This window comes from Notothenia coriiceps, unplaced genomic scaffold (genome assembly GCF_000735185.1).
Source record: "Notothenia coriiceps isolate Sejong01 unplaced genomic scaffold, NC01 NC01_scaffold00037244, whole genome shotgun sequence".
NCBI lineage: Eukaryota > Metazoa > Chordata > Actinopteri > Perciformes > Nototheniidae > Notothenia > Notothenia coriiceps.
Window position 1 is genome coordinate 24,371,231 of NW_011369945.1, and position 16,502 is coordinate 24,387,732.

The following is a 16,502-nucleotide window of genomic DNA, read 5'->3' on the forward strand; positions in this document are numbered from 1 at the left end:
CTACATGTATTCTACTGGCTGGAGACTGCTGGACATCAGTAAGAGCCATCATTACTTTGGTGAAGCAACACACCTGATCCATAACAAATGTTCTGCACTCGTTTGCTGTAGGTGTTTTTTTGTATTAACGGATGAAAGGCGTTTCGCTGAGTCAGGTGCTAACCAGTTTCTTAAAGTTGAACAGAAGTGGCCGATGGCGGACATGTCAACAGTGTAGGAACAGATGGTGCTAGTCATTTGAAAGCAGCACCAAGAATACTACCATATATCATAAGTGGCTCCCAAAGACAGCGGAAAATCATCAAAACTACGCTGTTATAATACCGTCCCTCTGATTTCTCCTAACAGTTTGCCATGCATTGCTTGCATTTTCATTTGTTTCGTCTCCCGAAATACTAGTTAACTAGTATTAACTAGTATTAACTGTATAAATATTTTAAACTTGCAATTAATCAAAGATTATTATTGGGATTAAGGGGATAACATTTGTAATCAGTCGACACCCTTAATAATGTATATATACACTATTATTTGATAAAGATATATATTTGCATTTAACTCAGAACGTGGTACCTTTTTTCAAACAGCCACCTGAAGCATTACAACAAATGAAATACAAACATATACCACTTTTAATGACTGTAAAGGACCTGGTAACAGTTTTGTTTTATTTCACCATCGCCTCTGTTGCTCTCCTCACCTGATGAAGCTGGCTATGTAGACGTGTGTGAAGGTGGCCATCAGGTACTGACAGTCGAATCGATCCATGATGCCGCCGTGTCCGGGGATGGTGTTGGCAAAGTCCTGCAGGAGAGCAGAGAGCAGGGTGTCACTACAGCAGAACTCCATCAAGAGCATCATTTAGTCTCTTCATCGTCTTCCCCATTTGTATTGTTTTAGTGCTACTCTTGTGTTACAATGCTGCGATTTACAAAGATCCCCTGTCAAACACACAGTCAGCAGTGGAAGATGCACTCTGACTAGAGATGTCCCGATCCGATCACGTGATTGGGGATCGGAGCCGATCACGTGATTTTCAAAAGATCGGAATCGGGAGAAAAAAAATCGGGGATCGGGATTTAAAAAAAATACTTTTTAAATACTTTTTTAAATTTTGTATTCAATGTTACAAAACAAAAATGACCATGTTCAAGTTTTAAAGTCATCCTGAGGCCTTAGTTTTACATACATGATGTTGTGTAATTTGAAACCAAAACTAAGGCCTCAGGATGACTTTAAAACTTGAACATGGTCATTTTTGTTTTGTAACATTGAATACAAAATTTAAAAAAGTATTTAAAAAGTATTTTTTNTGACTTATTACATACAGTGAGTTTTATTTATGTTTTTATGATTTATTGTTATTTGTACATTGCCGTCGTAAGCGCTACTTGACTCTCTATTAGCATAAACTGAATGGACCCTGATCATGAGTGGTTTTGTTTGATAATCAAAACCAAAAATTGAATATACTTTGGAAACTTATCAAGTGAGTTTCATTTATGTTTTATATTATTTTATTTGTAATTTCACGGTCGTAAAACCTCTTGACTTTATTAGCTAAACTTGACATGACACTGATCAATGGATTCGTCCGGTCAAGACTGTAATCTGACGACGCACGTAACATAAAGTACAAAAAATTTATTTTTTATTGAACAGGTGTACGAACGGCTTTCCGTCCTGACGACGTGATTGTTACATAGTACGACACCTCTTGTGGGAGAGCGATCCCTGTCTGCCATCGTCTATGTCGGTCCATCCACGAACGGATTGTACTGTTGTATGACATTCCTATAAACGCAAACATTGAATCCAACCGAGCCAGACTGTGAGAACAGGCTCACGCACCTTCGATTTACGATCACCCTCACACAAATGTGAGTCAGAAAAAGAAAACCCCATGGGCCACTATAAGTGCACAGCCACTCGGAAAGTGTTACTCCCACGTTCAAACTCATAACAGTCGACGTCGACGCCATTGGTTAAACATCGACTTGTCTACAGGCTGTTTGTCGCAACCAAGCCGGTGGACAGACAACAGGCAGTAGGGAACATCGCATTGACGCTTTGGTTTTGACAAGGGCTCTTGGCCCTCTGAAGTCGTACTATGACCTCCTAAAGCTCCGAGTTGAAATAGACGCAAGTGGTTAAAGCTGTCAAGGAGTTTAATGACCTGATGCTAACTTGCGTCTCACGGACACCTGGTCGAGAGTATCTACTACGGAGGAGCAGGGTATAACTTTCCTGAACGAGCGAGCATACTGCGCCACTTGACACTCGTGTCTTAATTCGGGTTGTGTGCCGCCGCCAACGCCACGGCGAAGTGACGAAGCGGGTCAGTGAACTTGAACGCCCCGCCACTGCAGTGCTAAGCGGTTCGCGTAAAGCACCCTCGTTTCGTATCACAAGAGAGCGCACCGAGCGACCCGTTTACTCTCATCTCGTTACAAGATGAAAACGGCGGAGTTGCTCGCAGTCGGTTAGCTTGTGAGTCATACGGGTCCGCTCGAGATCGGTAGGTTTGTCCAGCACAAGACACACGAACCCGCCCCCCTAGTCTAGTACACTAACCACACACACGCTCAAAGTCGGGGGGGCGGCGTTCCCGCCTGTTGACGTGCGGCGGCACACATACTCGATGAGACTTACGACGCTGCGTCGTGGACTCCACATGAAGGTTTTTTCAAAAAGTGCAGGAGTTAAAAAATGCAAATTGCAATATAAGCAATCATGTGAAGCCCCCATGTGTACACATCGGCTTTGGCTTCCCGGGCATGGCTTAGTTGACAGCTTAAAAAAACAAGAAATATTTTATGTTTTGTGATCATTTTTTCTGCTGTACCGAAAACGCACCGAACCGAACCGTGACCTAAAAACCGAGGTACGTACCGAACCGAAATGTTTGTGGACCGTTACACCCCTAGTATTAACCATTAACATGGTTTTCTTTGTACAGCCCAGATGCAGTCAGCAGAGTTACGCTAATGCAGGAGTGGGCGTGGTTCAATGGCACACCCTCATGGGAATGCAATCATGGGAGTGGCATAACATGAAGCAGACATCTGATTGGCTACAGACACTTCCCTCTTAACCGCCCCGAGCCTGTTTTTCAGGTTTCAGGCTCGAAAATGACATGCCCAGAACAAATGACTATATCTTCACTTCTAAAAGGGGTATATGATTTTTATTTATTTTTTTTTATCAAAGTACGGTTACATCTGTGAGTTGGATGTAGAAGTGTCAGAATCAAATTGATGTTTCTGTGTCAGAGTAAGTTCAGATGGAACACAGTAAAGAAAAACCATTACTTATAGTGCAAAACAAGCTTGAATGATGGGATAGTTGACTACAAGCTTTATGAATCCAAAGTATAACATTCAATAAGTACCCTGCATCAAGATTGAGGCAAAACAAGTGACATTTGACTTTTTTAGAGAGGTTTAGCAAAACCTTTGGGTACATTTGGGTACCTCTGGGTACCATCACTGCCATTTGACTTTTTTCAGGTACCAGACTGTAAAAATCATTGAATTACATTGAATTATCATTATAGGTATTCATCCATCCAAATAGAAGTGTTTAAAAAAAAAATTATAAATCCAAAAAAATAGGAAATATAGGAAATGAGGTTTGACTCCAACTGGAGCAGATTTATTTCAAACATTTTACCAACACACTATACAATAAAACCACACTCTAGGTAGGTAAAAACAAGAAGCTCTGTTTTTGTAATAAACAACACACTCGCAAAACTTTATACCTACCTGAATGTTACAATATTTGGTTGGGCCACTCCTTGAAACAGATATTTTTTTAAGTGAAGCACAGAAGGACCTGGCACTTGCTGCAGTACACGGGTGTCTTCGCCCTTTTGATGCCAGCATCAGAGCACTTCCTGCAGTACCTCCTGGACTGGTTGGCATCTTCCACATAAAACATGGGCATGCATGTGAGTGTTGGGGGGGAGTGGTGGTGGTGCTGCAGGGACTTCAGCAATCTCCAACATTTCTGCAGCTAGCTGCTCCCTGAAAGACTTGTGTGTGTGTGGCGTCGTCCTGCTGGGGTCACTCCTCCTCTTGTGCAGCTCCTTGTGGAGAAGGAAGCTGTTCACCACTGCAATGTCCATAAAATGGTAAAAAAAAGTCTTGTACCATTTCATTGTTTTGTGGTGAACGCTGTAGTACCCAATCAAAGCGTTGGACACATCTAGGTCGCCCATGCTTCGGTTGTAGTCCAGCACAGCGTCAGGGAACAGTCTTAGTCTGCCACACACCAGCCACTTTCCGCCTGACAGTCTGTCCACCGAAGGCTTCATGCACTGTGGAGCACATGGACACTTCACGGCTGTCCATCCACTTCACAAACTGGGAGCTTGCTTCTCCTTATCCAACGCAAATCTCCCCTTTCTGCCTTTTTTGGAAGGTCATTCAACTCTGTCTTTTTTCGAATGGCCCACAACAGCCAAAGTTTTTGTTGACAAATCCCCAAAAAGGGCAGGGCTCATGTAAAAGTTGTCCACGAAGACTGTGTAGCCCCCACCGAGCAGAGGGAGTGGCAGGAGGTCCATCATGGAGGAGTAGCTGAGTCCCTGGCCTGTGGTGAACTCACTCTTCCCAAGAAATACCAGGTGTATGCCGTTGAGGAATCCGCCAGCAGAAACAGTTTGTACCCCCACTTTGTTGGCTTATCCTTCATGTACTGCTTCGCTGATACGGGCTCTGGATGCGACCATTCTTACATCTATTGAAATGTTCTGATAGAGCTGGAAATGTGCTTTGCAGGCAGCAGTGATTTCAGTGCACAGGGGCTTTATCTTGAAAAGTCTGTCGTACTCTGCGGTGTTCCTTTTGCGATCGTTTTCCTCGTCTTCTTCAGGGTTGCTCAGGTGCAAAGACCACATGATGGCTTCGAAGCGTTGCAGGGATATGGCATCAGATGGGAATTTGAAGTTATATGAACATTTATTCTGTTCTTATTCTAGGCCTGTGAAAATGATAATGGCCAGGAAAATAAAAAAATCCTTCACAGTCAGCTCTTTCCGAACATACTTCTTTCCAGCTTGCAAGGGCGTTTGCGTTCATGATTGCATTTGTGAATCTAGCAGTGTCAGGGGAGTCTCAAAGATCCACGCACAAATGCAGAGAGATTCACACAAAATGCAGGGAGATTCGCACACAAAAAACATTTTTTTTATTCTACTAACTGTATGTGGATCAGAAATATATTTTGTGAAACGTTTTTACATTTATATAAACGTTAAGTATTTGTTTGTGCATTGAAAAATATTTGTGTGGATAAAGACATTTATATATCATTCCCGAATTACATTTGTGAATCCTTCTGTGTTCATTTATTCATTTTGACACTGATCTGACCCCATAGTTTGCCGCTCATGTTCACCACAACTACACACATTCAACGCTTGAGCTTCATTTTCTGTTCTACTTTGAAACTCCATTGTATTGCAAGTGTTACAGGTAAGAGAGGACTGCAATTTGCCACTTATTTAAAAGGGGTATTTAATGTGTACAGTGCCTGATCTATAAGAGATCTCCAAGACCCTCTTTCATTTGCATGTAAGGCACACAAGGGGACAGACCCTAACCATGATGAACATAGTCGCTGATTATTTACTTTTCATTAAAGCATCTGAGGGTCGTCAGATTTGGAGGCTTGGGAGAGTTGAGAAGAAAAGCTAAATAAGAAAAGAAAATGAATAGGGGAACGGTATGTCCTACTAAAGGTGTCTTCTGATCTAATCGAATATAAAATAAAAGGACATTTTATTTAATACAATGCAATTTCAAATTGTTCCTCTCCAAAGCATGACAGAAAAGCACAGAGTGAATAGCTTATTTTTAAGCACTTACAATGTCCAACTATGCCAAGATAATTGGCTTTAATTTTATGAAACATGCGTTAAAAAGAAACTACATTCATACACTCAAGCCTGTTCGAGATGCTAAAAGGTGAGACATGTCCTGCCCTTGTGAGATATTATAGCTTATTCTATATATTTTTTAAATATTATAATATGTAATAACTTTATAGGTTGTAAGGGTTTATATTCAAATTCCCACATATGAACCTTTTAGCCATTTTGTTTTTTTAGAACTATTAGGATGAAAAAAACAAAACAAGCTCGTACATAACCAGAAGAAACAGCAGGCTGCTAAACCCATAGGTGCGAGTTACAAAATATTTCTGTTGAGTTAAACCCTGTATTAAACTACTCTCATGGTTTATGTATAGCCCAGCAACTCCTCTCAAAGTGTCCGTCTTGCCATCTTAGGCCAGTAAAGAAATAATATACTCGAGAAAATTGTAAACAACTTGAAGTGAGGTCATTCAAAGACTAAAAATACAAATCTTTGTTATGGATTTCCAGGATATTATTTTCAGGAAAACAGATCCTTCATTACGTGCAATGCACACCACATAAATGATCATGATCATATGACTTTATGATTTATTATTTACCAACCAAAGGCTGCTGCTGTCTATTTGCTGATCCTTCAGATTGTTTTAATATAAACTAGAGTATGAAAACATGCACATGAAGCAGAGATACTAAGTATCAAATTGTCCAGATAAAACAGCATGGTTTCTAAAAAGCTCTTTTAAAAAAGGATATCATCAGTGCAATATACAGTTAGAAGAAAATAAAACCATTATTCCTGTATGTGCAATTTGATACGTATTCTTTCCAAAAGTGATGTGATCAGTGCATCTTGTTTGTTGCTTCTCAGATAATTTCAAGGGATAGAAAATGTGAACACCCACACATTCAAATACTCTTACAACAGAAACAATAACACTAAGAAGTACACCAGCAGACAAAACTGTGCCGTGTGCTAAGGTTACGCCGAGCGTCAAACAGCTCTTTGAAATGGAATGAAACCACGGCAGATTATCCAAAATAGGATTCGAATGAGTCCACCCCCCCAAAACTACACATGCTGGCCAGACCTCTGATGCTGGCTGTTGTGATTCGCAACATGTTTTATGGCACATCTCTACTGGGAATTGTAGTTTTAAAAGACGTTTTCATTTTTCCCACAATTAGAAGTTGCCAGTATTAAACTGAGTACACCCCTGGAGGCTTAAGGGATAGGAAACATATTGGTGTTATCACATTTAAAATATATAATTAATAAATGGGTGAAAATGGCTTTTATATATTTTTATACCCACATGATAGCTCAGGTCAGAAGAGTTTTATTTAATAGCAGTGGCGAACCGTCAGAATACCCTGGAACACTCAGATAAAACAAACAAAAACATTTTTTATACAATAAAATGTAATAAAATGTATATAAAATGAATAAATGAGAATTGTATCTGTGTTGTTGATCTGTAATATTACAGTGTTACGTTGATTTGTTTGTCCTTCTCGGACCATGCACTACCCATTTCAGTGGTTTTGTGTTAGAAAAGAAAGCAACCAATCAGATCTTGTTCTGGGTCTCTGGGTAAAATATCCTTCAACCAAGGTATTCTACATCCTTGATAGAATGCCCTGGCCGTTGCAGTTTGATCGACCAATCATATATTGATTTGTAGCCAATGGGCGTATTCTTTCAGAGTTTCGCTCGGTTCCAGGGTACTCTAGAAGGCCCGCTTGTTTACTGGCTCGAGACAGAGGATCTAGAATAAATGCGACGAAGCAATTCATGCCGTTTTATTGTTTTTAACGTTGAAATGGCAAGTGCAACAGGTGAAGATGATGCTGTTGCAGAATTGTTGCAGGTTCCTCAACAGTGCATTACAAGACAAGACATCTATCAATATGTGTATACCTCCAGCATTAAACTCTCATATTCTGCACATTTATTATTCTATCTACATACATCTTATAAGACTATAATTAATTATGTATAATATCAGTTAAAGTAAGTGATTCAACAGAGTTAACATTGCAGGAAAGCAATATATTAGACGTTAAGTACTTTGTCAGGCTTAATGTATGTATGTATTTAGAACATCTGAAGATGTGTTGTTTTATTCATGCTTTCAAATAATTTTACAGGATATTGCTATATTATTTCTTATGTTTTACTTCTACACATTAATATCTGATTTGTAAAACATCACAGACAGAAAGGTATATCAGTCATTTAATGGTAAGCTATTGAAATTTTGATTCCATAGATGTGTCTCCCATCACCCAAATACCCTGACTATTCTCTCAACTCAGTATTTACATTCTTATATTCAAAGAAATTCAGCAATATCTTTAAAAACGTGCATTGCGGCTAAAACATCCAATCAGCGAGCTGAGGATCTTTCCTACGTCTGTTTCCGGTATTGTTTCTGTAATGAGAGTTCACATATATGCTACATTGAAGGGTGGAATTGACTANATCCACACAATATTGATGTAAAGAACTTTTGAAATAAATGCTATAATTTAACTTGTTTTGTAACTGCAACAGTTACATTAGTTATATCTTTAGAGATGCATTATTTTCAAAGTGTATTACATGTTTTTAATGCAAAATCTGAAAGGCGATCAGACCTGTTAGACCTAAATGAGTGGATTAAAATTACATAATTCCCATTTAAATATAGTGGAGTAAAAGTATAAAGCAGCATTAAATGAATAAACTCAACTAAAGCACTTCAAATTCGTACTACTAAATATACTCAGTTACTTTCCACCACCGTGTATCATTTAATATAGGAATAAAGAATGTGCAATAAAAGATCAAATAAGATGCATAAACATGAGAATTAAAGTAACATGTCTAATAAAAGATACATAGTCTGGTGCCTGAATATTGCACCAGAGTGCTTGACTCCAATATATTTATATTTTAAATAAGCTCAAATATAAAATAATTGTTGTTCTCTATCTACATGAAAGAGGGATCTAGCCACATGTTGCTTACCTTATGAGTCTTTCTATCCCATTATCTATACACTATTTGAGTGTATGCATACGTACAATAATATATTAAAATTATATTTCTCAAATGGTCTTAGTTGAGGAAAAACAGTTGAAAAGGAATGGAAAAGGGGCGAAGTCTTACCCATGTCAGTATGTTTTGCAGTGCAACAGGGAGCGTGTACTCCTGCATCAGAAATATCTCAGAGGGCTCACACTCCACTGTAAAGCTGTTGGTCTCACTGTTGAAGCCCACAGGACACACAAAGTACTGGCACTGAGACAGCAGGTAGGCAAGCTGGGGGTCACAAGACACAAGGGAAAGATCAACTTCCAGCTCAGTGGAATTATTGAAGAACGACAATAAAACAAAACATTTGTTGAGGTCAGTATCATGCTTTTGGGAAACCTTCACATATAACATGTGGACATTTCCACCAGCTGAATGCTTATAGACATCTCTAGCTGCTAGTGAAAGTGGTCACTAAACAATATTATTTTCCCTCTTAATTTTATTTGGAAAACAAAAAGAACATTCGTTGCTGAGACTGACAATAACTGGTACATCTTGGCAAAGGCCATCACTTATTTAGAATTTTCAGCCGATAACATCTGATTCTGTTCTAAAAAATAAATAATTGTAAAAGCAGATCAAGTGTACTCACGATGAAGCCAAAGACCACTGTGGCGAAGTAACCCCCGATGAAGCCCTCCCAGGTCTTCTTGGGTGAGAGCTGCAGGGGGGAGGGGGAGGAGAGAAACAGAGGCTCTCTTTCACATCACCATGACATCAGCCTCACCAAAAACGACATGTGATTTTGAATCAACTCCTTTTTTTCATGCCGTCAGCTCTGGGTTACTAAACAGTCATCCTCAAAAGTATCTTTAATTAACTCCTCGTGTATTTCATATGATGGAGTTCAATAGATGGGAAATCCACTCATTTAAAAAGTGGCTTTTAACCCAGTAGTGTTCAGTCCATTTGAGAAGAAAAGTGACTGTAATGGTTGATTTCCAAAGAGTTCCATGTCTGCGTCACAACATGGAGGTATTTATTGGCAGTGTTGTCGGACTGAAACATTAGTGTATTTTGGGGCTGATGGTTTTAACCCTGAGATGCTGAGAGGCTTTAACTCCCTCATCTTTTGCAGGACCACATCATTTAAAGTGATGGTCAATGTAATCTCGTCTGTAGAAACTTTGGACTCCTGATGTCCAAAAACTGTCCCGGTAAACAGCAGAAAAAGAGCGCAAAAGCAGTAAAGAGGTTAAAAGACCGAGCGGGGGAGTGCGTCGGGTCGATGATCGTGTTGCTTTTAAAGCAAAGCCAGATTAAATTAAATAACGACTTCTCCAACCTTATACTTTTCGACGTGTGCAGCCCATGTATGGATTCCATCCGATAGCTGCTATAATACAAAACAAAACGTCTGCCTCTCTCCACAATGATCAATAACAGTGAACGGATGGTCAAAGTAAGGCACAAATAAACAGAATCACACGAAGCCTGGTTAGTGCTGCCTGACTTTATAAAGTGTGTTTATAAGCACTACTGCTTGTGGTTGCCTTCTAGTCACTTTGCTCAGCGCGACTGCTTGTAGGCAGGCATGACGAGACTCTTCAGTCTACCCATGTTCAGGGGAGGTTTAGTTTCCTGCACGCCTCGACGTAAGAGAGACGTAAGCGACGCCGCCTCTTAGTTCCGAAGCTCTTGCTTCTAGACCGACAATTTTTTGGAGCTGGAAGTGAACCGGATTCCGGAGCTAAGAGGCGGCACCACTGCGGGGTGAACAGGAAAAACGAGGAGATCTACAATTCATCATCCACCTTTTGATTACAATAATATCTTAAAGGGCTTCTGGGTCCAGTGTTTCAATTTGTACACCTAATGAGATGTTCAGTCAACAACACTACCATGATTGATAGCCTTTTTGGAATTGTATAAAATGATTTTAATGAATGTCAAAACAGATACATCTCCTTGACCTTGGGGGAAAGTTCAGTTGTGTTTGTGTAATGTGAAGAATTTTTTTTTGAACATTCAACCTGTTTATATGATGCTGATCTGATACTGTAACACATCTGTACACACTTCCTTAAGCCTCTTCAAGTAGTTCAAGTCCTGAAAATAAAACATAGGACATTATCTGGTTTACCTTGATCAGTGGAGTCCTCCCAAAGAAGAATCCAAATAGATAGGCCATGATGTCATTGCAGATTACTATGGAGATCGGGACAATGAACCTGGAAACAGGAATTTAAACATTAGGGAGTGTTGTAGGAAGTAAAACAAATCAATAAGTGGAAATCTGTTGAATTGGCTGGAAAATTGTGAAACTCAATTTAAATATTACAAAAATATTTCTGTTGGAGCAGTTTAATAAAACTGAAAATGCTTTGTTTGTCCTGATTGAGTCACTTTCTGTTGCATTACTCATTAAAAAACCTGTATGTAGAGCACAAGAACACATGTGCGGGTGTCAGAGGCACGTTCCTCTGGTCTGTCTGCGTGATGCTTACCAGATCTTTCCTTCAAACAGGTTCTGAATGACAAGGTGGGATTGAGTTACCACAATCAACAGGGTCACATGGGTCCAAGCAAACTGGAATGGCAAACAAAAACAACAACAAGACAGTGTCACTGCACTGGAATGTTGCCACGCCTGCTCAGAAGCCAGCTTGTGTCAGAAATAGTGGAAACATACAGAGAAACAGACAGACAGATGAGGTGAATGAAACTGGGTAAAGCAAACATATGAGTGTGAGAGGGGGGGGCAGAGGATGGAAAAGCTTTTGTTGGACAAATCCAAAACAAGAATCTTGGGACACACAGGAGTGAGAATTTAAGCCAAGAAAGGTCCTTTTTTCCCCATTAAATATTATAATACGATATAATAACCAGACTCAGAAGCTATTAGAATTTTTGGGTTTATAAAAATGTAGTAATCATTTCCTTTCAGTTTAAAGTCTAAAAGGGGCAAATCACATGCATATTATTATTGATAATAAATAATGAAATACATATAAATAAAACTATTATAATAAAATGTTTAAAATAAATAAAATTGCAATAAAATATAATTTCAAAATGAAAATGAAATAAAAAAGATAATTTACAAAAAAAAGTATTCAAATTAAAGCCATTGCAGAAGTTCCGCATTAATCATGGATCAAATTCTACGTCGCAATCCAGGCAGTTAACTGTGTAACACCAGTATGCTATGCTATGCTAGCACTGGCTGAAAAGTAGAGACTTCTAAAAAGGCAACATCAAAGCACAGGATGAGTTGAAATTACATTTCTCAGAGGGTCATTACAGAGAGTAAGAAGCAGTGGAAGGGGATGACAGGAAAGTCAGCGGTGTAGTGGTGAGAGAAGATTGATAAGAGAGTTAAAGTGTAGTAACTTGGGTTACTTGACTGATACACACCATATAAAACTGCAGGCGGTAATGTTTCTTCACTAAACTCAGCACAAACATGCAGAAACCTGTGAAAGAGTAGACAACATGCTGTCAGTTTTTACGCCAAGTTGTAAAGAATTATACGGTAGATTATTGTATGCATCACATTTACCAGATTGTCTACTATACACAGTATGGGGAGGTGTGTGTGAAGCATGCCTGTGTTTTAACAATTCATTTTCTTTCTGACAAACATAAGAGTTTGACAATTGGCTAAGAGGCGGGACATCTCTAACCGGTGGAGGATTCACAACAGAGCCGGCCAGCTAACCAATCAGAGCAGACTGGGCTCTGGTTTCAGACAGAGGGTGAAAAGAGGTGCTTCAGCACGGCAGTATGAGAACAATAAAGACCTTTTTGAACATTAAAGCACAGAGACATGTCACAGTAGAGGCACTAAATGTAAATATGAACTAAAAAATGAAAATAATAGGGCCCCTTGAACACCAACGTAATACACATTTGAAATTGTAATGGCGGTAAGCTCCTGTGTCAGGTTTGTTTAAAACCTGGGAATAAAATAAATAATAACGATGCTGTTAAGGGGGGCTGTTACTGAAAACAAATGTAGAAGATGCTTTGCAGAGTTTCTCAATGTCCCTGGGGCTGAAACCGCAGCTGACGTCTGGCTGGTGGAATGCAAGTCAGCAGCCCTGAGGAGGAAGTGTGTTCACCCAGACTCTGACCCAACCACTGTGAACAATCAGTAAACAGAATCTCTTTTCATGAGGAATTTTTAATTATTCTTTTTTAACACATACTTAAAAACATATTATTTTCTTATATTATACCTATATATTATACTGGTTATCTGGCCGGCTCTGTTATAATTGCTTAACTGATTTTTAGATGTCTAACCCCTTAGCCTATCACATACAATTTGTTGAGCACTAGCCAATAGAAGCACCAGTGTTGTGAAGTCACGATGTTAAGCATGAGGAACACTTTTGAAAAGTGGGAATGAGTATTGGATATCATCTGGTTTATACTATGTTAAATTAAGAAAAGTAGAATCACGTTACTTTTATAGCCGCAAAAAAAGCTCTTCCTGTTATACAAAATGTGTCATAAAACAGCAAGTATTAAAAAAATAGATTTTAGATATTTTCAGGAACTTTAAGTGTGTTTCAATTGTGTGTGTTTTCCACCTTGTATCTTCTTAAATTGCATTTGTATGGCACATCCGGCTGCAGTTTACAGAAGCAATAAACCATCTTATCAGTAAAGAAAGACAGTTAATCATTTTGTGAACTCATAGTTTATACTGCATGTTTCCTTGAGGTCTTTGCATCTCTTGTTGCTCTATTTTCTCCCGAGTAACTTTTACAACAACGTTTCTATACACGCGTGCCGTGTTTGGTGAAATCTAATCCACCTGGAAAGATTAGAAGCAGTAGGGCCAAAGAGCGTGTGTTTGAGATACAGCGTTTTCTTGAAGGCAAGACCCACCTGCGAGGTACAGAGCGAAGGAGATGAAGCGGTGATAGCGAGACAGGAACTGCAGAGGCTCCTCCCTCTGCACCAGAGCCCCAAAGTAATCTGCCAGAGTTTCACCATAGAAGAAGTAGTTGACGCAAATCAGGAAGTACCTGACAATATAAAACAGATGGGATTAGTATTTCTTGTAGCAATTTATTCCTCAGTATGGACAAAAGAGTGTGTGTGTGTGTGTGTGTGTGTGTGTGTGTGTGTGTCACTGAATGTCTAGCATAGTTTCTGTACATTGACCTCCTTTGTGTGAGTGTCTGTGTTATGACATTGGCCTTGGTGATTCCAACATGGCAGTGATCTTTGCTCCCATGTGCACTGAGCGATGTCGAAACACACTCTCTAGGTGTACATGCAAAGGTGACTTGTTCAGGAAAACCCTGGGACAGAAAAAGGAGCTAACCCCTCCACAGTGCAGTGCTGTGTCGATGTTGAATATTCACAGCAACGACCTGCAGAGGAAGCTGGCCTTACTCAGCATGTTACTTGAGGAACCCAAGAGTTAAATCTGTGCCAGAAGAAATGACCAAGTGCTAACTTTAAAAAAAAAAAAAAAAAAAATCTGACTGCTTCTGGCTTTTTAATTGTTCTCGCACATTACAACAATGGCTAGGGACGGGAACTGACCCAACATTTAGCCCACTGATTCAGAATAAGAATCGGTTTTATTGCCGAGTAGGTTTAAACATACAAGGCATTTGTTTGGGTGAAAAAAATGGTACTATAGCAAATAAAGACAATATTTACACAAAATATAAATACACCAAAACCAAAGTACAGTAAAATAATGACACATTTTATCATTTATAATGGAGATCTGTGCAGATTAAAAAAAGAGGTAATCCTTTGTGTAAACTTTTGAGAGGGGTTCGTAAGATTTACACTTTTAAAATGAACAAGATTTGCTCGCAATAACTGCATCAATGTAATGCATGTAGGGCTTAATATTATTTCTTTGTCTTTTTGAAACTGTTGACGATTCGGTACTCGAGTTTCTACACAAAAATCACACATTGCGATACCTTAGTTTAAGGTTTAACAAACTTTTAAGAGCATAGTTCCTGTGGAAATACTGCAAGGGTAAACCATTGTCTGTTCAGAATACATTTACAGTATATCTGCTGTTCACAGGGAAATCAATTCTCCTTACCAGCTTAATGTCCTGAACCAAGGCAGCTCATAGGAATGGTAAACTCTGTAGCCGATGGTGATGATTTCCTGGAAACACTTGATTTGGACAGTCATGACCTATATCAGATGATGGGAACAGAGAACAACTGTGAGAAGCCTTCTGAGAAATAAACCAAGACATCTGACCCTAGGAATCTTATAATAGCTACAGTATCACCGTCACTTACAATTAATATAAGAGCGATGGGTCCCATATAGATGATGAGGAAAAAGCCAGAAATCATGGCTATAGACAGCACTCCTCGTATCCAGTAGTTCTTCCATCTGTGGAGAAGAGAAACAGGTTTTAGAATGACTTCATCCTCAAAATTCATTAATGCTTCATTTGTGTTTCGGTAAGTGAGATACTCAAATATATGAGACAGACATAAGATTCATTGTCTGGCTACATGTCTTTATTATTACCAGTCATAAAACAACAAGCATCAAGTTATAAGAGTAGATCTTGATTAGCAGAGCCTTTTAATAAACACAGATGACCGGTCGTTTTATATCAGCTGACTACATTTGTCAAAGGCCATTGTGAAAGAAAACAATATACGTATATTTGCAGGTTGTATAACTGTGTAAGATGACTAATATTTTGCCTTGAGTGATTAGCTAGTTTGTTTTCATAAGAAGCCTTGAGAGTCTTCAGCAATATTAGCAGCTCTCTGAAGCGGTACATTGAGCCAAATGCTTCCTAAAAGTTTTATGAGGAGGGAAATGCAATGAACATATATGTTGGACCTGAATGATATACATTATATTGACTATAATAAGGACTCCTTAAAGAGGCTTTATTATTCTGTTTGGGGTCTGTAACATAGTGACATCACTATGTAACACTTGCACTCATATTGGCTAGCGCTGCAACGCATTAAACATGATTGGCTAAGGGTTGGACATCGCTAAGCAGTTGACCAATCCCAACAGAGCCGGCCAGCTAACCAACCAGAGCAGACTGGGCTCTGGTTTCAGACAGAGGGTGAAAAGAGGTGCTGCAGCACAGGCAGTATGAGAAAAATAAAGAGCGTTTTGAACATTAAAGCATGGGAATAGACTAGGGCTGAACGATTAATCTATTTTAAATCGAAATCGCGTTTTGAAATTACGCGATTATCAAATTGCAAAGCCTGCGATTTTTTATTTAATCTTTTTAAAAAATGTTTATTTAATTTAGTTTAGTTTTGTTCTTCTTGTGTCCATCCACACCAATCAGAAGTGCTGTGCTCCACATGCAGCCATTGTTAACCAATCAGAAGTGGCCCATGATAGAAGGTGATAGTAGTCGATAGTGATAGTGCCAAGTATTTTTGAAATACTTTTCCAAATGGCTTCCAATGGAGCTTTCCTAGCATCTGAGTCAGGCTAGTAATGCTCCATCACATGTTTTAGATCTATTACAGGGTGAGTCTTAAACTGAAGCTTGACTTTAAAGCAACCCAGCGGAAGTTTCAGTTCTTTCACTCGTAGCTCGGGCTGCGGGGG

The 16,502-nt window shown here is 39.2% G+C and overlaps 1 protein-coding gene across 1 annotated transcript in view; it reads right to left on the minus strand.

Annotated features, from left to right (window-relative positions):
* cds1 (CDP-diacylglycerol synthase (phosphatidate cytidylyltransferase) 1) overlaps positions 1 to 16,502 on the minus strand; it is a 25,516-nt gene that overhangs the window by 4,223 nt on the left and 4,791 nt on the right. Inside the window, exon 3 of the mRNA XM_010794405.1 lies at positions 701 to 804. Coding sequence (XP_010792707.1) covers positions 701 to 804 — 104 coding nt within the window. The remainder of the gene's footprint in view (positions 1 to 700; positions 805 to 16,502) is intronic.